A 25158-nucleotide genomic window follows, 5' to 3' on the forward strand; every position below is an offset into this window, starting at 1 on the left:
ATGAAAGACAAACAAGTCGCTATATGTTATGGCATTTAGCTGTGGTAAACCAATGTGCGTTTTCCATAGAAAGCATCACGTTTTTTCCTGTCATAAGACATCTCCAGTCACCCCCAGTAACCGAGAAGCTCGCCAAGGCGTTGCTAGGCAACGTCTCCTAGAATCCGGAAACTGACCTATCTCCTTCCTGCACTTTCACTCACCAAACTCAGACTACAGATGGCTCCGCCCACTATGCGCTGCGCATCACCGCACCCAGTACCGCTGCTGCCTTCACTTTCTATGGAGAACTTTATGACTCCTCCTTGGTTCTGTCCATCATCTTAGTGTTGCCCCGCCCCGCTTAGCGTCAGACGTCACGCCAATCCCGCCCCCTCCCACACGTCACTGGCCCTTGGCTGTGCCCGCTTGGTGCCGCCCGGTGTTTCCCGGTGTGAGTTGCCCCCAAGGATGGCGGCCAGCGCGAAACGAAAGCAGGAGGAGAAGCATCTCAAAATGCTTCGGGAGATGACCAGCCTCCCGCACAACCGCAAATGTTTCGACTGTGATCAGCGCGGCCCGACATACGCCAATATGACTACGGGGGCCTTCGTGTGCACGTCCTGTTCCGGAATCCTGTGAGTAGCCGGCCAAAATACCGCTACCTGGCCAGGGCAATGGGACGTGGGAGGGGCTGCGTTTCTGCGGGGTTTGACTGTGATTCCTTGGGTTATAGGATAGCTCTGTACCTCTGCAGTGTTATAGGTCGCTAGTTAAACCTGCAGCTGTCATTGCATGCTGGGACTTGTAGTTTGGCAATAGCTGCAGTGGAGCCCAGGTCTAGCGGAAAGGCCAGGGGATGACAGTTGTGACAGATCGCCCCCTTTGAAACCTTATAACCTACACATGTTGCTGGCCTGGTGGCTAATTGGTGCATTGGTTTCTGTGTAGCCATGGGGTATTGCAGATGAGCCAGTAAGCCCTAGGGCATGGGAACTTTATAGGTGCCCTGCCTTGTATGGCTATGACAGAGGAGCATGGACTCATCTCCCAGCCATGGCTTGTGCTACAGTGCTGGGGAATTCCATGAAAGCCATGTGGCAAGGTGGCATGAGGGGCAGCATCTGTGGCAAGGAACATGTGGCCCTTGGCATTCCTGGTGCTTCTCAAGTGAGAGCTGTCAGAGTAACGGGACTCATGGCTTCTCTATATAAAGCTTGAGGCTTGAGACAAAGGCGATAAAATTGGGTTATTTGTTAACCCTATTCCTCCTCCAGAAAAAACCTTAAAGAAACAATATAGTTATTTCTTCTGCTGTAATACACGATCATAGGACATATAACTTACACATTAACACTGCCTTCTAAATGAAATGGACTGTGGCACCTCTTGCGCCATTCATTGCACCAATATATCTATATTATTAATAGGACAGTAGTGGTGTTTTCTGTCATTAGCTCATCTAACCCTCCCAAAGCAAAGCAACTTTTCCATATAGATATCATATATATATTATATATATATATAAACTGGCACAGTTGGTTGTGCCTCACTGCATGTACTGGTCAGTTGTTTCAAAGCAATGCTGTTTTGGGTTACTATGAGAAACTAGACCTGGTTAAAATGTTGTGACTTCTATGATGTAATCCCCTAAGCTTTGCTGTTTGGCATTTGCAGTTCCTAAATGCCAGCTGGAAGATGACCACCTTCCAATGTAGTTTGAAGAATGGGCTGCTTTTCTTCCTGCGTTCCCTGTGGCTGAACGCATGAACGTTCCAATGCAAGGGAATATGGGCTGAAATACCTGTGTGTAAGGGCCCTTAGGACTATGGCACACATGGGCGTTTGACTGCTGTGGTGCTCTCACTTAGACCTGGAGCAGTCAGCATCCCTTTATTTGCCAGTCACCAGCTTTGAAAAGCATAAGAATGTACTGCCTATGACAGCGACTGGGGTTGGCACATTTGCACCTCTCAGAAATGCTTGCTCTGGAATTTAGGGTTATAAATGGGTTTTTCAGTGTAAATAGATTCTAGTTGGCGTAAGAGTTTGGGGGTTCTGCATTAATTCTGACACCTGTGATAAAATATGAATGCATGTCCTTCGCTATTCTGAGCACTAGGACATTTTGTGCACTGCAGCAGTGGTCAGAATCTGATTTGTTTTGCCCTCAGCCTGTCCAAACACTCCATAAGCTTCTATGTATTGTGTGATTTTATCATAATGTGGTACCGTATATTTCATGACTGGCACATAACACGGAAACCCTTGGAGAGAACAGATAAGGTTAAAAGCAAAATAAAACTTTATATCCATATTAAGAATACATTAAAGTATGTGCTAAACTGTATCATGTAGGAAAAAGGACAACCTTGGCAGACAAGCTACTTTTTACATTGTTGGCCAACCTCTTGTAATTTAAATTCTTTATAGAGTAAGGTTTGGATGATAACAGTTCTTTCCTTGACAAGATTTGTATAATAGCAATTCTTTCCTTGTTATGAAGTAGCTAAAGAATTCTACATGTTCTTAGGGGTGCGCTACTAGAGGAGACATGCCTAGCCTGGGGGTACTGCCTATAGTTGCACACAGCTGTTGAGGTCGCGGTGTTCATAAAAAAAAAAAGTTGCTATTTTGAAACATACTTTTCTTATGTGTTTATAAAACCTGGAGATCTTATATGTAGAAGGAGACGTTAGACTGATGGCAGATGTACCAATTTCAGGGGTATTCTATTTTAAAATACATAATTAAAATGACCCAAATAACTGCAAACATCATGTTTAATTATTATCTTATACTTTTGTTTATACATTTCTGCCTTGTAGCACTAGAAATGTGTGTTGCATGTGCTGTGCATTTCTCTTCAAAAAAATAATTGTGTTTTAAGATTCACGTTTGGTATATTGTGCAATGGAATTTGCTTTTGCTGGTTACACCCTCAGCCTGGCTATTCTTTCATATGGAGGCCCATTGTTTTATTATATTTCTTTTATTTACTCGTACTACAAATGTTCTTTTCCCTGTTAGAAACTATGCACAATACTCATGTACGTTACATTTGTGTTGCCTTTCTTTTTGCAGTAGAGATGGATGTAACTAATGTTTTCCTATTAAGTATTGTTTATTGATCTGTAGGTGCAGCAAGGTGTATTTGTGTGGTTTGTTGCACTCACCAAGTAGGGCGGGGTAGTCTTGGCCAGTGAATCTAGGGGATTGCATGAAAATAGGCATTGACTATAGCCTGCATGTTAGTTCTTTTTACTTGAGGCTGTAAATAAGGTAGAAACTACTAATCTAACCAGTAAGGCTTTATACAGGACAGACAAGGGTACAAAAGCTTTGTTAATAGGGCAGGTGTTGGCATCTGTACTCAAAAGTGCTGGCCTACCTAGTTCGGGACCAAGATTGTTTTGGCAGTCAACCAAAATATGTAATAGGAGGTTTCAGTGAAATTGGGCTTTAATTTCATATGATTCACTCAGTCATTTCCACTGACAGTTCTTTTGATCTCATTATTGGTCCTAGTGGCCCACACTGGCTGTGTGTTGGGCCACCATAGTTGCTTACTGGGGAACACATGAGTGCATAATCTGTGCATGTTTGCTACAGCCAAGAGTGGAGGTAGGGACATGGCTCAGAGGCAGTGTCTTGTCTAAGGTGTTTGAAAGGATGTGGGTGGCATTCTGAGGCAGTTTTCACTTTTTACTTTTGTTATGATTTGCAGATCGTCAGTTTGGAATTTAAATTGCCTTTAGGTTGTGATGTTTACAGACAGCATTTTAAACCCAAGGTTGAAGAAAGTCAGAATTATACATGACCAGACAAATCAAAAATCAACAGATAATTTTTCTAGAAAACCATTGTTATTTTGCAATGCTACTGTCAATAAAATATATAGATAGGGATGATAGCTTTCCCAGATAGACAGTGACTCTTTATTATTTTTATTTTATTTATTATTGTTTTAGAAATATCTATTTATGCCTTTTTGTAACTGTTAATTTGGTGCAATATGTTATTTTTGTCTACAGTTAATTATATGTGTACCTAATTGCTACAGAAATCCTGGCTAACGGGCACAATCTACTAACCTGTGCTAGGCACATTTAGTCCGTCAGTTATTGAGGTTACTGATTAACCTTCAGCAGTGCCGCGTTTTAAAGCCTGGCCCATTTTAAGTGGATTTCAGAAAGGAGCTTGATCAGTCTGAAAAGGGCATGGCACAATTGCACAAACTGTATTCTGTTGTAGTGGCTACTGTAGGAGTGCTTCTGCAATGCCATGTCTCCTACCTGCAGTTGGTCTTTCTGTGATGCAGTGACAAATGTTCGTATACATCATAGACTAATACTGTTTTTCAGCATTGGGGCAGATGTTGCTAGAGTAGAACAGTAAGCATTCTTCAACAAACATTTCATAATCAAGGGCTAAAGAATGCGGGTCCATAACATCTGGTTCAGAAACATGGCCTAGGAAGAGAAAGCCACTGCTGGCCTTTTTGGCAGCAAAATTTATAGGCAAATTACATCGCTAAAAGGCACAGTGGAACATTTCCCCATATGGATTTAGTAGAGATATGAGACCTGTTATCTAGAATGCTCGGGACCTGGGGTTTTCAGGAAAAGGGTCTTTTTGGAGTTTGGACCTCCATATCTCTACTAAAAAGTAATTTAAATATTAAATAAATCCAATAGGATTGTTTTGCCTTCAGTATGGATTTACTATATTTACGAGGATGAAATACAAGGTACTGTCTTATTACAGAGAAAAAGGAAATCATATTTTCAATGTTAATTTTTTTTATTAAATTTGAGTTTATGATTAATGGTCTTCCTGTAATTCAGATTTTTTGGGGGGGTTTTTGAATAACAGGTGTGCGAATAACAGATCCCATACCTGTATTGAAGCAGATCTACGCCGATGCCTGTTTTTTTAATAATTATGTATTTATATAGGGCCAGGTTATGCAGCTTTTTATAACAAACAGGAGTCCTGAATTAATTTAAGGCTTGCAGAATAAGGGGGTTGATTGCTGAGCAACTTTCCAATATAAATATATTACAAATTTTTGATGGGTTTAAAGTTTCTTTGTAAGTGTAATTGCAATCTAACGCAGGATTTGTTTATGCATTTCTGTTCTCTGCTTATAAACAGAAGTCAGTTCTCCTCCAGGTCATTTAATCAGCTGCTTTGGTTACATTGTTTCAGGAGTCAGAAATGGGATTAAAACTAACCCAGAAAGTTTAATGTTTATTGGCAAATTGCTTAGAATTACATTTTCCTTCATTTTGCAAAATCAGTTTTTGGGTGGAGATCCCATTAAGGTTCCAGATCAGAGAGCAGTTGTGGAGTGACTTCAGCGAGTATTTTTCTTCCTTACTGAATGACTATATCTGGTGGAAATTCTAGCAATTCAGGCAGTTTCCTGCATTTGAACTGTTTTTAAAGATTTGAGGTTTAAGCATCCCTGAGGGATTTCCTAGCAGCATCTGGCGCTTAGCTTTCAGTTAGGGTATACATGAATATGTTTGCTGCATGCTGACAGTCTTCCTACAGAACTGCCATACATACTCGCCCAATAGACTGTTGCGCCTCTGCATTCTTCTGTGGAAGCTTTTTGGCACGTGTCTGACATCTGTAGCTGCCGTTCTGTTTTCTTTTATCCAGCATGATTCCATGGAAACTCTGGTGTGAATGTTTGGATTGAGATCTCCTGGCAGTACTAAGTACTGAGAGCAGGCTACACCCTAATGTTGTAAGCACGGTTCTTGTTTTCACATTTTTCATGGATTACTGTCATTAATTCTATATTTATACCTATAGCACAAGTGCCATTTATGTCACTTACTGACATTACCATATATATAGGCATAACTGCTGAGCAACTGTGCTAAATGGCTTCATCTCTTACAGGGGCCCTGCATTGCTAATAGGGATGCAGTGAATCCAGTGTTCAGTTTGGAACATAAGGCTAATGGCACACATGGCTGTTTCCCTGCCTGCATCAAAACACAGGGAGAGGAAAAAAATAGGAACTAGGCACAAAAGTGCATACTTTCGCATTTCTGCGCCAAAATCCGCCACCAAACCTCTTTGTACATTTATATCAGTAGATCAGCTTGCTTGGACTCCTTGCTATAAGCAGATAGCCTGATATGCCACTGACCTGTGTGTTTAGCCGAACTGGAGTAATCAACATTCACAAAAAATGCGCCACTTGTACCCATTGTAATTCAATTTACCAAATTCAGTAGTTGGTCCAGGTGCACAAACCCCAGACCCTCAGCTTAAGAAGTGGAAACCGTCCATGAACAGAAAAAAGGGGTCACAAGGCACACTGGAAATCCACAGGGCCACAAAATAAAAATAACAATCTCTTCTTTATTAAAATTGATTAAAAAAAAAAAAAAATCCGAACTGGAACACTAAAGGACAAGGAACAGTGTTCTCCCCAGAAAGAAAAAAAGTGGGGAAAAATTTAATGCAGCAGGAGACAAATAAATACAATGAAACCTCAAATGTACATCCTGGTTTTGTTTTCTTCGTTTTACATTGTGGTTTTTGTGGTCCCATGAATATATAATGCATTTTCCAAATTTTACACAATTTTTTTTGGTCCCCTGAAAAACATAGAATAAAAAATAAAAAGCCAGGTGATGTTCTTAGCAAAAAGGGTCTTGGGAGAACAGTGAGGACAGGGTACTATAAAATAAAATGTTAGGCATCCCCCGCAATATAATAAATGACTAGTTTTTTTTTCCCAAACTTGTGTGCCTGTTAAGAAATAATTGCTCCTTCCCAGGGATCGTTTTTACCTAATATCACGCCGCTATCTTATTTGTATTTTCTTATTTTCATCTTCTTCAGACTTCCAGATTTGCAATTTTCCACTTTTACTATACTGCACATGTGCAAGGACCGGAGAGCCACAAGGGAGCCTTTGGAAATATTCAAAAGATGGCGGCACAGTGCTAATCAAAAAAAAGGTCCCTGGACCGGAAAACAATTTTTTTTTCACTCAGACTTAAATATGCAAATGAGGCAGACAGAATTGGGTAGGGAGGGAGTAAAGGTGGCCACACACGTGGCGATTTCCGATCGTACAATCGGGCACTAACCGTTCTGGGCTGAAACGGCAGATAAGGAGGTAGAAACAATAGGATTTCTACCTCCTTCTGCCGATTCAGCCCTGAAGGCAGATTGTGATCAGGCGCCTTCGATGGCGCCCGATCAAAATCTTTTAACCTGGCCGATTGGCGAGTCGACCGATATCCGCAGCCTCCTGCGATATCGGTTGACTCGCCAACTTGCCATACACGCACCGAATATCGTACGAAATGGGGCTTCGTAAGATATTATCAGTGCGTGTATGGCCAGCTTAAGTTTTGCTGCAGCGAAAACTATTTTACCTGTTGGCTGCCTAACCGCAGGGCCGCCATCAGGGGGGCACAGCGGGGACAGCTGTACCGGGCCCGGTCAATATTTACTTTTAAAGGGGGCCCGGCGGTGCTACAGTTTTCTTAGTCGCTCGGGCCCCCTTTAATAAAATCCGGGCCCTGCCATTGGTTGGTTGCGCCCCGCGTGTATGGGTGACGTTATAAAAGGGCCTGTCTCCATTCGCGTGGAGACAGACGTGCGGAGCCGTCGCCCATGAAGGATCTGGAGATGTTGCCGAAGATTCCAGAGGAGCCACTGAAGCCATCGGAGAAGCCGAAGAGGACTGCTGCAGGTCGCCAATGTATTGGGAGGGCTGCGGGACACACTGACCACCAATGTATTATGGGGACACTGCTGCTGGGCACCAATGTATTATGGGGGCACTGCTGCTGGGCACCAATGTATTATGTGGGCACTGCTGCTGGGCACCAATGTATTATGGGGGCACTGCTGCTGGGCACCAATGTATTATGGGGACACTGCTGCTGGGCACCAATGTATTATGGGGACACTGCTGCTGGGCACCAATGTATTATGGGGACACTGCTGCTGGGCACCAATGTATTATGGGGACACTGCTGCTGGGCACCAATGTATATGGGGGCACTGCTGCTGGGCACCAATGTATTATGGGGGCACTGCTGCTGGGCACCAATGTATTATGGGGGCACTGCTGCTGGGCACCAATGTATTATGGGGGCACTGCTGCTGGGCACCAATGTATTATGGGGACACTGCTGCTGGGCACCAATGTATTATGGGGGCACTGCTGCTGGGCACCAATGTATTATGGGGGCACTGCTGCTGGGCACCAATGTATTATGGGGGCACTGCTGCTGGGCACCAATGTATTATGGGGGCACTGCTGCTGGGCACCAATGTATTATGGGGGCTGAAGGGCACACTGACCACCAATGTATTATGGGGGCACTGCTGCTGGGCACCAATGTATTATGGGGGCACTGCTGCTGGGCACCAATGTATTATGGGGGCACTGCTGCTGGGCACCAATGTATTATGGGGGCTGAAGGGCACACTGACCACCAATGTATTATGGGGGCACTGCTGCTGGGCACCAATGTATTATGGGGGCACTGCTGCTGGGCACCAATGTATTATGGGGGCACTGCTGCTGGGCACCAATGTATTAAGGGGGCTGAAGGGCACACTGACCACCAATGTATTATGGGGGCACTGCTGCTGATCACCAATGTATTATGGGGGCACTGCTGCTGGGCACCAATGTATTATGGGGGCACTGCTGCTGGGCACCAATGTATTATGGGGGCACTGCTGCTGGGCACCAATGTATTATGGGGGCACTGCTGCTGGGCACCAATGTATTATGGGGGCACTGCTGCTGATCACCAATGTATTATGGGGGCACTGCTGCTGGGCACCAATGTATTATGGGGGCACTGCTGCTGGGCACCAAACTGCTGCTGGGCACCAATGTATAATGGGAGCACTGCTGCTGGGCACCAATGTATTAGGGGGCCCTGGCTACCAATGTTTGTGTGTCCTTTCTACTGATGGGAGGGTCACTGGGGGGGGCATTGGGGGGCAGGGCGTGGGAGGAGGAGGGCCCAGAAAATTTTGTTGTGAGGGGCCCCGTGATTTCTGATGGCGGCCCTGCCTAACCGCATCAGCCTTTGGAACCAGGTGGGAAATTTTGGGGCCCCTTGGTTCTGCCACCTATGAAATTAGGGCTTGGGTTCAGTTTGGTATTCTGTCAAATGTTGTGAAGTATTCAATATTCAGTGCAAATCAAAATGTTGTTTTGTAGAACCCTGATTTTACATCCTTGGATGTTTACACCGCTTTTTTGCTGTCAGTTTTACCTTGTTTTGATGCAGTCCCTGGACAAAGTAAAATTGGGGCTCTAATCTATTTTATAGAGTATATTTTAACACAGTGATGAATGAAGGACAGATTGCACATGATCCCCCAGTGCTCTGCTGATTGTGCCTCTTGGAAATACTATTTACAGACAGCAAGGAGAATGCCTTGTGTTTAATATACACGATGCCTTTTCACTAGAAACGGTTCTATATTGCTAGATAAACAGAGCACCATAGAGCTGTCTTGAAAGACCTGCTTTTCACTGATAAATAGGCTTATTGTATAAACATGGGAAATCCCGGGGTAAACAGTGTGACTTTTACACTATACATTTTTTAGAGATACCCTAGGCGTGTCCAACTTTATGTCTTGTTGTCCCATGCTATAAAGAGACTTTATATTCTTATTTCTCTCTTAATATTCAAAAATGTATGATTGCTTCAGTTTTTCTGACAATGAGCGGTATTTATTTTTCTGTTTGTATGCAGAGATCAATCAGATTTATTTCTCCAAGAACTGAACATACTTTTAAAGGAGAACTACACCCACCAGCTATAAAAACCCCCTTAACTGGCCTGCCTCAACCCCCCTCACCTCTCCCTTATCGCCGACACGGACCCCGCTTGAGTATGCGCAGTTGAAGCTGATTTCCTGATGGCCCCAGCTGCGCATGCTCAAGCAGGGTCCGTATCGGTGGAGAGACCTGAAGCTTCTATGATTGAATGGAAAGATGGCGCTCAGGTATGCTGCTGCACTGCTCTGCTCTTTTAGGTTGGGGTCAGTTTTTTAAGTCACAAAGTATGCGATAAGGGAGAGGTGTGGGGGGGTCGAGGCAGGCCTGTTAAGGGGCTTTTATAGCCTAGGGGAATGTAGTTCTCCTTTAAGTACATATTTATTATATTGTGTAAGCTAACATCACCAGTGATGTTGCCATTAGAAACCAATCAGACCTTTGCTTTTGTTTTCTAACTTGTAGGTGACTGTTAAATTCTAATTGCTGATTAGTTGCTATGGGCAACATCACCATTGATATTGGCTAACACACTGTATGTAGCATGCCCCTTTGACTAGTCATCTCCTCCTTTGTAGAACAGTTTGATAATCCTCTGGATGTTCTGAACAATGTCCCATTTCATCTTTCCTATGCCAGATGTAATTTATTTCTTCCAGGACCACCAAAACCTTTTTCATGGAGGATATTCTCATATTGGAATGGAACTTGTAACTATTACATGCAAATGAATTATGATCCAGTAACGCTGAACATACTCTTTAAAGGTGGCCATACACGCACCGATAATATCGTACGAAACCCCGTTTCGTAAGATATTCGGTGCGTGTATATCAAGTCGGCGAGTCGACTTGCCGATCGGGCAGGTTAAAAGATTTTGATTGGGCGCCATAGAAGGCGCCTGACCAAAATCTGCCTTCAGCGCTGAATCGGCAGAAGGAGGTAGAAATCCTATTGTTTCTACCTCCTTATCTGCCGTTTCGGTTAGTGGCCGATTGTACGATCTTTCGTGCGACCATCCGTAGGCAGATTTTGGTCAGGCGCCTTCTATGGCGCCCAATCAAAATCTTTTAACAGGCCCAATCGGCGAGTCGAACGATATTGGCAGCTTCCTGCGATATCGGTCGACTCGCCGACTTGCCATACACGCACCGAATATCGCACAAAACGAGGTTTCGTACGATATTATCGGTGCGTGTATGGCCAGCTTAAGATATGCTCGTTTGCAATGGTTGCTAAATAAATGGATTTTCACCCTGTTTGGCCACCAACATGCAAGCCCAGACAACAATAGAAATCTCCCAGTGGTATTTTCTAAGCAGCCCAATAGATATCAGATTTTCAGCTGAATGTATGGCTAGGTTGTTCAAAGGGGCCAAGTCAGCAGCATTTCTCAGGCTGTTTTGCCCATCTTAAGAATTATTGTTCTCAATTCATATTCTCCAGTCTCATTTCTAGAAGAAACACGTTTCTAATCATTTATTAAAAGAAGGAAATCAAAAAAGTACAAACAAAAAAGACATGAAAAAAACACAACTTTTTTGCATTGTTGCACAAATGCAAGCGTCGAAAAAAAGCCTGAAAACCTCAAAGCAAAGAAAGATCTTCTGGTTGTAAAAAGGACACTTGCCATTGACTTCTACGTAATCTCAACAGCTTTTAGATAGTGTATTTTTTTCCTTTTGGATTTGTTGCTGTTTTGTAGCATGATACATTGGGCAAGAAAAATATTTTTTTCCATGCCAAAATTGTATTTTGACACCAAATAATTACAAATCGTGAAAAAAAAAAAACAAAAGTTAGTAAATGCCCCCAATTATGTTTTGTCCTCTGACAGGGAAAACACCAATACAGGCTAGATCTGACAGACAGTAGTTTAGGTAAATTATCATTTACTTTTTACATTTTTATCAACTTCAACAACTGAATATCAAGCGTGAGCCTGGGAAACACTGCTCTTTTATTCCTTTATTTTTTGCTAGAGAAGGACAAGTCACTTTATATAGCCACATCTTGCTCACAGGCTTCAGCTGAAACATAATACATGTGTAGCCCTATGGTTTTAATAGAAGTGTGGTATCTGGTCTTTTAAGTGAAGATGAAAAGAAACTGGGACTGCTTTTTAGGAGATAACACCAAATACCCACCCATATTGAATGTGGGTAGAATTGGCCTCTATCTGCTCTAAACACAAGTATTCTGGAATTGAAGCACCAAGTGATCCTAATGCCAAAGTGATATTGCTTCCTGGGAGCAGCTACAAATCTTAGTTTATATTTTACATTTACCGTACCTTATATTAATATTTCTGTCAAACAGGGTCCTTATAATGAGGGTGGCTTTGCACCTAACAATCAGAATTGAATATAAATAGTAGCAGGCCTGAGTGTAAATCTATGCAATACAATATAACAATAACAATGCAGTTGAAACCTCACCATGTGGAATTTGGTTGCTGGAGTCATTGAGGCTAATACGGTATGGGATCCCATATCCGGAAACCCGTTATCCAGAATGCGACAAATTACAGAAAGCCCGTCTCCCATAGACTCCATTTTAATCAAATAATTCAGAATTTTAAAACTGATTTCCTTTTTCTCTGTAGTAATAAACCAGTACCTTGTAATTGATCCCAACTAAGATATAATTAATCCTTATTGGATGTAAAACAATCCTATTGGGTTTAATTAATATTTTATTGGTTTTTTTAGTAGACTTCAGGTATGGAGATCCAAATTACAGTAAGACCCCTTATTCGAAATACCCTTGGTCCCGAGCATTCTGGATAATGGGTCCCATACCTGTAATTAAAACCACGCAAGATAATTAATGTAGACCATCTAAAAAGTTGTGTAGATTACATCTGTCTATAACATAATCTCACGTGATGGCATGCTGTCATAGCTTCCTGAGGCCTTAAATTGTTTAAAGGGAAGTTACTTAAACCTGTTGTGGCTGAATACACTTTCACCAACACTATTGTTTCTTTTTAACCTTTAGTCCTGTGGGTATATATATATATATATATAATGTATTATTACATTTTATATTATGCCCTTTATTTTTATTGTTATTAATATTATTACATTATATATATAAATTATATATATAAATATAATACAGCTCACCATAATACTAAATCAGTGGGAGACCTGAGATCGTTTCCCTGCAACTAGATGCACCCAGCTTCACAGCTGGCCTGGTTCAGCCCGGTGGTTGGGGGCCACTGCTGTAAAGTATTGTATTTTGCAGTAGGACATTGTGTTCACAGAATGTTCCTTCTTTGTCTATGCATTAAAGGCATCCTCCATTCAAGCACTAAATCTTGTGCATAATAAAATAAAATTTATCTCTAAGCCACTTTCTAATATACATGATTTAGCTATTGCCAGTGGTTTTAGTTATTTCTAAATGTGTTTGCAATTTGACAGTAGTATCTGCCTCTTCTCTTCTCGGTCAGACTCTTAAAACTGTGTAACAAGTCTGTTCTCCTCCAGGTCAGCTGGCTTGCAACATTGTTTCTAGAAGCCAGAAGAGCAGAAAATGTGAGCAGTCAGTGAGGTTATGCTTTCAAAAGCTTTTGTCACAATATTACTGTTTCAACTTTTTACCCATTGATCACTTTCTTAAAGAAATGTGTATCCATATAGATTTAAAAAAAAAAAACTTGGTTAGATATCATCTTGGCTTTGTACATAAAATAATTACAATAACCTTGCATTGTTTACAGTGTAATCCATTTATTTCCCCTAAAGGTATATGGGTGTGATTAATCCGCTTATTAGTGGGTAGTGTAATTTATGTCTTACATAGATCATTTCTTGACTTAAGCCAAGAACGCATTGAGTTCAGTGACTTGATGGAATCCAAATGATAATGTACTGCAGATTATTAAGATGTACTTGCTTTGTATGACATATATCCCATTGTTGTAAGATTACTACAATATTGCAGGAGATAATTCAGCTCCTAAACACAAAATACGAGTATCCAACCAAGTTGTATGGTAATACTAGTAATATGCAGTACTATTATTAACATACTGCATTGCAGGTTTTTAAAGGCTGAATACCTATATTTTGCTGTTTTGTATATTCATGGAACTTTGGATAAATTACTGACACAATTATATTTTCATTTGTCTTATGCTTTTAGCTAAGGATCTCCTGACAAGCTGTCAGGCTGCATAGGAGCTTTTTCTTATTTTCTCATTGTCACATTGGAATTTCTGATTAAAATATCTTTTCCTTTCTTCTTGTTGAATTTCCAGGCATCTCTAAGCAGCATTGCTATAAACAAGCCTAACAGATAATGGGCAATTGATCCTGTTGTGTGCCTTATGAGCCTATATCTTTTATCCTGAGTGATTTCTGTAATCCCTGCTATATAACAGGACTGTTGTTTTTCTGCTAGAGAAGAAGCAGACAAGAATTCCAAGCAATACAAACCCCCAAGGAAACCAAAAAGTTCATTTTTTTTGTTATTTTAGGTATATTTATCGTGGCAGCAGTATCCCTGAACTGTATAGGTAGCTGGTAGCTGTATAGGTAGCTTATTTTGCCTTATTCAGGGTAATAATTGTGTGACACATAGTATTATTTGTAGAGAATTAGCACAAATGTGTTGGTTCTTAGCCAGCAGTTTTTTTGTTTTTTTTTTTACTCTGACCTAAAACTGTAAAATGCTCTAATTTGACTAAAACATGAGGAATGTAGGGGGAAACCCTTGCAGACAAAAGAAGGGCATACAGACTTTATGCTCAGGATGCATCCCAGGTAGCAGTGCCTACCCACAGCACCAGTCATATCCATACCATCACAATCTGCTCTATATAGTTTATGAACTTACAAATGTGTTAAAAATATGCTATGGCAAAAACATATAGTTTAGCAAATTCCTTGAATCATATGTATAAAGCACCAGCAGTCTAACAAAGGTTGTTTACATCAAACATACAAATCACATACACATACTGATGAATTCATTAAATAATGATGGTCCTGCTCATTAGAACTACCAGCCTAAGCCTACTGCCACCCCAGGAGAATCAGCACCTCATATTTTGTTCTTTCTTTTGATTTTTTTTCCCTGCTTAGTAATAATTGAGGCATCTGGCTTTGGCTCAGTGAGATTTTGCTGGTATTTGGCTAGTGATTTGAACATGGAGAGAGAAGCTTTAGTTTCAGTGAAGCATGTTGGTTGATGGAAGAGTTGGTCGCTGGTAGATAAAGATGCTTGCCCATGAGACAGATTGAAAGAGGAAACATTGTCACGCTAAGAACAGTGAGTGTGTGGGAGTAGAGCAGTTAGATAATAGTAATTGATGGTGGTAAGCCTTTGGTAATTTCCTTGCAGATGGATATTAGGTTTAATAAGGGGCATATAGAATGGGTGCTGTCACAAATGTAGCACAGCAAGGGCTGTTACTTTTACAGATATAGACTAAAGCAAAGTGAAACATCTTAAAGCTATATCAGTAAAATAAAGGATAATAAAAATCAGGTCTGCCTTGCATTGCATAACATAGACTCACATAAGTTAAATATATTGGCCCTCTGGCCTGTGTGTCAGATCTGTGCCATTTGTCTATCCATATGTGTGTATGTGTGGCTGACCATTTGCTCTAAATTTTGCCAGTTGCTTTACTTGGCTTATATAAAGCATGCTGAGAAAAGCTAAATAAAGGGAATGGATAATAGCATCTGGATAATAGATCTCTCACCTATATTCTTACAAATGCAAGACAGATGTCCAGCCTACAGCCACATTTTGGAGCTGTCACATGTGACATTAGCTTAAATGCATTGTCCATGGCCCCTTATTTTCTAACAGTAGCCTTGTAGCAGATTATTTGCATTTATGTGAGTAGTATAGAATTGGTAGTAGGGAAGCAATCACTTAACTTTTGCCACAAAGCAAAAAGATGGCTGTCTATAGGTCATTCAATACTGAAAGCCTGTAAAGTGCTGCACTCATAAAATATAGTTCCTGAAGGTGTTCTCATTGAGGAGAGGCAGCTAAAATACTTGAGTATGCTGTATTTGCTAAAGGCTTATATTATTATATATGTATATAACGCAGGGGGGTTCTTGCAACACAACACAGTTCTTACTGTCAGCAAGTAGAGCTTCCTGGCTCACTGCTCCCCTCGTCTCACTTCCCCCCCATCTACTGTTTCATAAACTGAATTAATCACTGGGACTCTCTAGTTCCCTTGGGATAGATTAATTAGCACATGTATAAATGTATAATCTTATTTATATATAATCGCCAGCTACATATCTTCATCAGTTACTTCACTTGCAGTTCAAAACACAATGCTCATGCAAGAGACTAAAGCTGAAATTAATCTAAAAACTCATATTTAGTGTTGTGTATAGTAGACAGGAGTTCTTAAAGTAACTCTCAAAGCAATTTTGAAATAACCGAAAGGCAGAAAGCGGACGGTAAAGTACAGCTTAGCTTTTGCTTGGTACAGAAGGGACCTGCACACCTTCTTATTACGTGAGAAGGGGGACATGGGTTTATAGGAGCTGAAGCATGCTGAATATTAGGCTGTAAATGTAGTTAGGACATGGAGCTAGATAGATTTAAACAGAATAAAGGTGGCCATACACGGGCAGATTTAGGCTACCGTTTCGAATCTTTCAGACCATCTCGGCAGCTTACCTGCCCGTGTATGGAGACTCCCCCCATCGGTCCACCCTGACCAATATCTGGTCGAAAATCGGGCAGATGTTGATTGGCTAGATGTGAGGACCACCGATGTGATCCTCACTCCAAAGGCTCCAATACCCATCATAGTAATTCAATTGAATTAGCCCAGTATTGCCCACCTAAGGTGGGCATATGGGGAGAAAGATCTACTCATTTGGTAGAGGCATGTTAGGAAATTATCTGCACTTCCTAGATGTCACTGCACTCCTTACATTCCCCCTCCCTCCTCACCACTTATAATGTAGCATGGGCATCAGGTCCCCCATTCTGGTGCATTCACAAGATTTCGGGATGATGCTAAACCTAATAACAGTGTCCACAAATTGGTACTTACCTGCTTGCTGTGATTGTGACTGAAGGAAACAACAACAACAAGAGAGCCTCTGCACTCACCCATTATCAATATATATAGGACATTAAGACATTCTGTGCATTAAGCTACTAAGAAATGCTCTCCCCTTTAAGCAAAACTGGGATTGTTTGTACATATATTGCAATATACTTCAAGCAGGCCAACTGCGTCAAACTCATCCCTTCTGGCCAGTCCTACACTGACTTATGCGATTCATTGAGAATTCTGAAGGAAACAAGTTTTAAATCATTTATATTGTGTAAAGTTTATTTTTCTTGACTAACACAATGGAAAAGGATTTCAAATTGTTTGTTAGGTTGAAAGGTCTCTAATAATTCCACTTTCAATGTTTTTTAATAAACATTGTTAAAGTGCTGTTGTTTTCTGTCTCATTACAGGTTCTGTTTTCATATTTTAAATATTTATGCAGTTTAAAGGACACTGGCATTGTGTTTGCTTCACATCTTTTGAAGTCTCCGAGCACAAATTTGACAAACCCTGCCAAGAGCACTGTATAGTAAATAGCTTTTCAGATGAAGGGCAGTTGTTGCCCCAGTTTGCCTGCCCTGTCAGTTAACAAGATGGGGTGTCTGATTTTGCTATACAAAAAAAGGAAAGCATTAAAGGAAAGTTACATGTGGTTTGGACTTTAATTTAAAAAAATTGGCAGATGACTTATTGCTGAGAATAATATTCCATATGTGTTTTTATACATAACTGATTTATGAAAACAAAGGTTTAAACCACTGACATTCCAGTTTATTTCTAGGGTATATTGCACCAAGCAGGTAAACCATATATTCCAAACTTCTCTAATGATTTTTGTGAAATGCCTTGCACGTGAGGGCCCATGCTTTCTATATTACATTCTATTCTGATTTATTATCACTGAGAGGATGCTAGTCTCTGTGCTGCTCTCAGTGCTTACACCACAAACACATTGCATAACAACATATGCTGCAAGTTCCCAGTTCCCTTTTAGCTCTGTCTTGTGCAACAAAGGTTAGACAGCAGTTTAATTTAAGTTTGAAGGAACCTTGCATCTCCATGCAGGAATGGTATCCGTCTGGCAGTGCGAATAGTTCCACTCGAGGTCCACCCCAGGGGCCCACTGGCAGTGCTTACTTTTATGCAACACTCGTCACCATGTGTGCCATTAGCCTCAGGGTGATACAGTGTGACTTCAATCCCTATGTGACATTGGGATTACTTTTACATCGTATGATTTATTGATCAAGGATCTGTTTACCTCCTGTATCAGCCAGCATTTGTATGTAATTTTTTGTCTGAAGTATACAACCTTCTATTGTACAGTGATTTGGAATACACTGGTGCTTTATAAATACATGTCAATAATAATGAATTACCCTTTGTGACCTCGAAGACCCTGCAGCCAACTTTTCTATCTTACCTCCAAATGGTTGCTTCTGGTCTGCTCAGGCTAGCAGAGTGTTACAGGCTGAAGTATAGTTCCTCTCTGCCCCCTGGCAAGTTACATATAATATACAGGTATGGGATCCCTTATCTGGAAACCCACTATCCAGAATGCTCCAAATTACGGAAAGCCTGTCTCACATAGACTCAATTTTAATCAAATAATACAAGATTTTAAAACTGATTTTCTTTTTCTCTGTAGTAATGAAACAGTACCTTGTAACTGATCCCAACTAAGATATAAATAATCCTTATTGGATGCAAAACAATTCTATTGGGTTTAATTAATGTTTTATTGATTTTTTTAGTAGACTTAAGGTATGGAGATCCAAATTATGGAAAGACCCCTTATCCAGAATACCCTCAGTCCCAAGCATTCTGGATATTGGGTCCTATACCTGTATATCAATATATGTAGAATTAGACAAAGACAAAAGGCCCTCTGCACTCACCCATTACCATTGCAATGTATTCAAACTAGCCTACTCCCTAGTGGTGAGCACAACTTTCCATTCCCTTTGAAGCTATAGATAAAAAGCCCATAGGCCCTGCTCTATGGCTGCAATCACATTAGTCCCACCAAGGGAGCAAGGTAATGTTGCTATGACTATTCTATTATGAATGAATAATGAAGTACCCCTGTTCCCAAGATGGAGACAGCTCTGTGATACATCTACTATTCCTTTTTGTCAATAAATACCATGTGACTGGTGTAAAGCCATTATGAGATCAGTACTGAACCACATTCAGCAAATTTTATATCAGTAAGTAGAAGACACGACTGGTAAATAGGTGATCAGATTCTTCTACATTTACAGTTTAGAATGTTAGTCTTAACTGTATCACATAAAACATTAATACATACAGTTAGGACATAGGTCGTGATAAGGAAAACAGGTTGCACTTGTATACAAAGCTATTTGGTACAGGGCTGTTCGTTTTTACTAATTTGAATATATTAGTTCTAATGCAGGTTTTGGTTTAGGTCCTACTAACCTTTAGGTTTTAATGGACAAAAGATACTGTATCGCTAAAATCAGGGGCCATTCTTATGATTTATATATGGAATAATGTACTCCGAATTGTAAAGTAAAGGTAGGGGACCTGTTATCCAAAATGCTTGGTACCTGGGGTTTTCCGGATAAGGGATCTTTCGGTAATTTGGATCTCCATAAATTAAGTCTGCTAAAAATTATTTAAATATTGAATAAACCCAATAGGCTTGTTTTGCCTCCAATAAGGATTAATTATATCTTAGTTGGGATCAAGTACAGGTACTGTTTTATTATTACAGAGAAAAAGGAAATCCTTTTTAAAAATTAGAATTATTTGCTTATAATGGAGTCTATGGGAGATGGCCTTTCCGTAATTCGGAACTTTCTGGATAACGGGTTTCCGGATAAGGGATCCCATACCTGTACAACCATTTTCCTCAACACTGAGGGGATTGATGATTGTAAAATAGCACAAGGCCACAGTTTATATGCTTTTGCACTTAAACATTAGCTTCTGTGTCCTTGTACCAACACACAAGATCCAAGATGGGAAGCTGTAGTAGGCAACTCTGAAGGCATAGATCATCACTGTTACAGGGCGGCTCTGAGCTGCTACAGTTCAGTATATAAAACAGAGTGTTTCTAGCTGTATTTTTTTCTCTCTAGGTTTCGATTTCCCTTTACGTCAGCGTTTTTCAACCGCTGTTCCACGGCACACTAGTGTGCCGCGAGATGTTGCCTGGTGTGCCGTAGGCAGGGCCGCCATCAGGGGGGCACAGCGGGTACAACTGTCCCGGGCCCGGGCAATTTTTACTTTCAAAGGGGGCCCGGCGATGCTACAGTTTTTCTTAGTAGCTCGGGCCCCCTTTAATAAAATCCGGGCCCTGTCATTGGTTGCGCCCCGTGTGTACGGGTGACGTCAGTACGCACGGGGCGCAACGTTATAAAAGGGCCTGTAAGCGGTCACGTGTAGGCAGAAGTGCAGAGGCACCAAATCAGTGGGGGGGTGGGTTTGTGGAGAAAATGTCCCGGAAAATACTTTCTTTGTGTTTATTTGATTCCTATTCAAGAGAATTACTTTATATATAGTCAATATAGGCACAGAGTTACATTTTTTAACATTTTCTAATGGTGGTGTGCCTCGTTATTTTTTTTATGAAACAAGTGTGCCTTTGCCCAAAAAAGGTTGAAAAACACTGCTTTACGTAACACTCGAAACAGGAATATAAGATGAATACACAGATCATTAGAGTTTCTTCCCTTAGTTCTTGTAGGGCTCTGGCACACGGGAAGATTAGTCGATTAAGTCGCCGGTGGGATGGCAGACGTGGCGGGGCGATTTCAGGAAATCGCGAAAAAGCCTCACAAGTCTTTTTCGGCGATTTGCGCAAAATCACGCCGCCGCGTCTGCCATCCCGCCGGCGACTTACATGTTCGCTGGTGGGATGGCAGGGGAAGGCAACTCGGGGAGATTAGTCGCCCGTGAACAGGGAGTTTTGCCGCGGGCGACTAATCTCCCCGTGTGCCAGAGCCCTAAGAGTGTTTTTCCCTACCATATCTTCAGCCAGTGTCTCTGGTTGTGTTGCAGCCATGTGGCCCATTGAGAACTCTATATTTAAGTACAATGTAGAAGTTTCTTTAGTGTTGGAAATAGATCATTATCTTGGGTATTTGTTATATATATATTAAAGAAATATTCCTCATCCACAGCTTAATAAGTTGCACCCAATATGGCAAGTACTGTGCTATTTTAACTAAGAGCTCTAATCCTCTTTGTGTATAATTCTTTCTAACTGAAAGAGTCAAAAGGATTATCACATATTTAAAAAGGGATTAAACATACGGCTAGATTTGGAGAGGCCAAATTCATGTTAGAGTGGAGTGTAATGCCGACGGTGCCCATCAGTCACATCTAATAAGGCTTCATACACTAATTCTCCCTTAGGTAGGAACTTGGTTGTAGCTTCCTAATGGTGCCCTGTAACAAACTCCTTCCCTGCACTTATGTACATTTCTGCTGTTATCTTTTCTATGTGCTTAAAGATTGAACAATAAAATGATAAATAAAAAGAGAAATGTGAGCAGCTGCAGTGTCACACTTCTCTGCATATGGCCAGTTAGGATTGCTTTAGAAGCTGGACAGGAAAATCAACAATCAGCTATAAACCTTTGCCCGATCCAGGTAAAATTGGAGAAAAACCCATTAATCAGGTACATATACAGGGTTGGCCATATTATTATTTTTATAAGTGGAAACTTATTATTCCATAGGCCTTTCAGTCCCTGCCCCAGTTTAGTTTATACTGTCATGGAAAAACATGTTTTGTTTTTTTTGTTTTTTTCCAAAACCCATCAGGTAATAGAGCTTCTCCAGCAGAATCCAGATTTTTTTATATTTCATTTTGAAATTTCACATAGGGCTAGCCATATTCTTTATTTCCCAGGGTGCCACAGTCATGTGACCTGCTCTCTGATGAACTTCAGTCACAGTTTACTGCTGCGCTGCAAGTTGGAGTGATATCCCCCCCAGCAGCCGATCAGCAGAACAAAGGGAAGGGAGCAAGATAGCAGCTCCCAGCTCAGAATAGCACTCAATAATAAGAAATCCAAGTCCAGCTTGCAACTCCTCCAGTTACATGGGAGTAGGAGAAACAATAGGTTACCTGAAAGCAGTTCTAATATGTAGCTCTGGCTCCTTCTGAAAGCTCAGACACGGGCACAATGCACTGAGATGGCACCTACACACCTGTATTACAACTAAAAAATATATTTGTTGGTTCAAGAATAACATTTTAAATGGTAGAGTGAGTAAACACTGTAATTTAGATAAAAAAAGTACACCATAAAAATCATCACAGAATCCATTTAAAATTTTTGGTCCCTATCATGCATGCACACACCTGCCTATATGTTTTTGGACTGCGGGAGGAAACCCACCCAAACACCAAGATATAACCTCCTTGCAGATACTGAAATTGAACCTGTGACACCAGCATTGCAAGGCAGTGCATGTGTGGGGCATATAAACTAGATGATGATTTACAATTTACTATGATAGGAGCTAAATTATACCAGTGCAGTTGCTGATAGCAACCAATTAGATGTGTACTTTTCCTGTCCTAATTGGCAAAGCTGATATCATGGGCTGTTGAGAAATATGTATGAATCACCAGTTACCTGGTACCCATATGGTGCAGGTGGTGTGCCATCCCTGGGGACAGTCCCTCTGCATGGTGTATATAGTGATACACAGTGAGACTAGTGTACAGCGAGTGCATGGATAGACTTACTGCTCTCAATGAGTCAGCTCCCTGAGCATCTGCTGTGTGATCTGTGTGCATGGCATGCAAGCGCTCAGTACCAGGAAACCCACTGGGACTGCTGTTATGTATGGCTGAGCAGCAATGACATAGGGGCCAGCTTGTTAGCACTTATTATGTTGCTTCACCTGATACTCAAAGGAATGGCAGCTGCTCAATGAACACTAAATAATATAGACAACATGGCATCATTTCAGTAATACCTTTCATTGTAATAGAGAAACACCTCCTCCATCAGCAGCAGCATAAAGGTTACCTTCTCCTTCCCATAGCTGAAGCCTCTTGGGGAAGGTAACCGTTCTTATATACGAGATCCTTGTGACATTAAAGGGCCAGTAAAGCCTCACATGACAAGTACTACACAGATCCTCCAATCCCAGGTACCAAGTGCTTTTCAGAATAGTTTCTCCAAATGCAAAGTTCAGATTTAAAGTGCAATATATTTGCTTATCTCTGTTTGTACCTGCTGACCTCTAATAAACAACCCCCATTCCATTCAATTAATGGTTTTAGTTATTGTCTTAGCTAATAAACATTATTGAAGGTAAAGCCCAGGGCCCCACAAGTATATCTCAGAGTGGGCCTGTGAGATGTAGCTTGGCAAGCAAAGCACATTATGGCACCTTGTGTTGATAGAGGCATTTAAGCAGCCGTACCTCAGGGATTTCCGAGCAGTTAGGCTCCACCTGAAGCTGATGCAGTGCGTCTATGTCTCTTTTATTCAACTTGCAGCAAAATCTTCTTCTAACCTCCTATAGTACTGTATTGTAATAGAAGCTAACAGGGGTGGTGGCCTAGCAATGTAGGGCAGTAATTCAGTACATTAGTGTAGCATTACACCTAGGTTTGCTTATAAGGATAAATACCACAAAATCCTGCAATCATCGATGTACCCCTGTTCAGATTTCTTTTCCGTAGGAAACCTGTTAGGTATAGTGACCCTTAAGGTATCCAGTTTTCATAAAAAACCTAATGTTTTCTAAGAGTTTTTTCTTTCATATCCTGCATCATACTTTCCAGTTTTAGTAACATAGCATTTAGGGCTTAGCCAATGCTTATAAACAAAATCCATAATTTTTCATTATGTATTATTTTATTTTCCTATTAAAGGGAAAGTATTCCAGATTAAATATATCTAATTGCCTTTGTAATCTTTATATTATAAATTATTTATATGATATCTTCTATCTTTCATCTGGAATTGTCTGTAGACAACATAATTGCAAATGTTTTTACTTTTTTTATATTGAATTGTTGTAATGAAAAAATGTTGCAGTGTATTCTTTATATCAAACTGCAGTATTTTCCTTTCAAAATTTAAAACCCAGAATAACTCATACTTTTAATGTGATTTTTTTTTTTATATTTTGAATTAATAAAGTTTTCTGTGCTTCAGTAAGCGCATCAATATAGTGAAATGTGCGTGTTCTAATTTGAGCCCTTTTACTATTGGTGATACAATTAGTTTGTGATTGGTGGGGACCATCTTTAAATATATTGTAAGTGCTGTTACATTTTTGCCTACGATTAAGCGTCTCTGAACATGAAACGTGTAAGGCAATTCTTCATGGTACTCCAATAAAACTACTTTGCATGAAGAATTCTGAAGATTTGCTCATTGAGTGTCTGCTCTTAAAAAAACGCTGATATCCACTTCCCTAGTTGAAGGCTCAGGACGGTGTACCTAAACCTCTTCTTCTCTATGGGGAGTTGTTGGACACATTTTATCTTTTGTTAAGGGAAAGTATACCCTGAAAAACACCTTTGCTAATAAATAGGACTTGTGTTGAAATTACATTATGCCATTTTTAATTTAAAAAAAAAAAAATCCTGTTTTTATAAAACACTTAAAGTTGGGCTATTTCTATTGACTTAACCCCAGTTTGTTCAGATCTGAGCAGCAGCCTGTGATAAGCTCAATATCAGGGGCTTCTCCTTGGGCTGGTAATTAGTTTTGTCAGCTCCTTTGAAGTTCTGTTGGGACAGAAAGCACTAAAGTGAAATTTGCTTCATGTTCTTGTTTGGTGCCATAAATACCAGATATTTCTTAATTAAAACAATTGGCTAAACATATGTTCAGAACAAGCCCTATATATTCAGCTTATGTTGCTTATGTTGCAATGTTGCAAAGTAACATTGCCAGAGCTTAGTCTGTGGTTAAGGGTAAAGATGCACGCTCTGTTGTAATGTACCCATTGCCTATATCATATAAAAATGTTTGCTTATATCTGTGCTGGACTATACAGGTAGGGATCCCTTATCCGGAAACCCGTTATCCAGAAAGTTCCAAATTACAGAAAGGCCATTATAAGCAAATAATTTTAATTTTTCAAAACGATTTCCTTTTCTCTGTAACAAATAAAACAGTACCTTGTACTTGATTCCAGCTAAGATATAATTAATTCTTATTGGAGGCAAAACAAGCCTATTGAGTTTAATCAATCTTTATATGGTTTTTATCAGACTTAAATTGTGGCGATCTAAATTACCGAAAGATCCCTTATCTGGAAAACCCCAGGTCCCGAGCATGTGGATAACATCTGGATAACAGGTCCCATACCTATATTT

The 25158-nt window shown here is 40.6% G+C and overlaps 1 protein-coding gene across 5 annotated transcripts in view; it reads left to right on the forward strand.

The window, feature by feature from the left end:
• Nucleotides 1-326: 326 nt before the first annotated feature.
• The window catches only part of agfg1 (ArfGAP with FG repeats 1), a 57490-nt gene continuing 32658 nt past the window's right edge, over nucleotides 327-25158 (forward strand). For 2 of the 5 annotated variants that reach the window (XM_012970409.3, XM_012970408.3), the window contains exon 1: nucleotides 329-617. In XM_012970409.3, the coding sequence (XP_012825863.1) occupies nucleotides 451-617 (167 nt within the window). In that variant the 5' untranslated portion in view covers nucleotides 329-450. 5 annotated transcript variants of the gene reach the window in all.

This window comes from Xenopus tropicalis, chromosome 5, assembly GCF_000004195.4.
Source record: "Xenopus tropicalis strain Nigerian chromosome 5, UCB_Xtro_10.0, whole genome shotgun sequence".
Lineage (NCBI taxonomy): Eukaryota > Metazoa > Chordata > Amphibia > Anura > Pipidae > Xenopus > Xenopus tropicalis.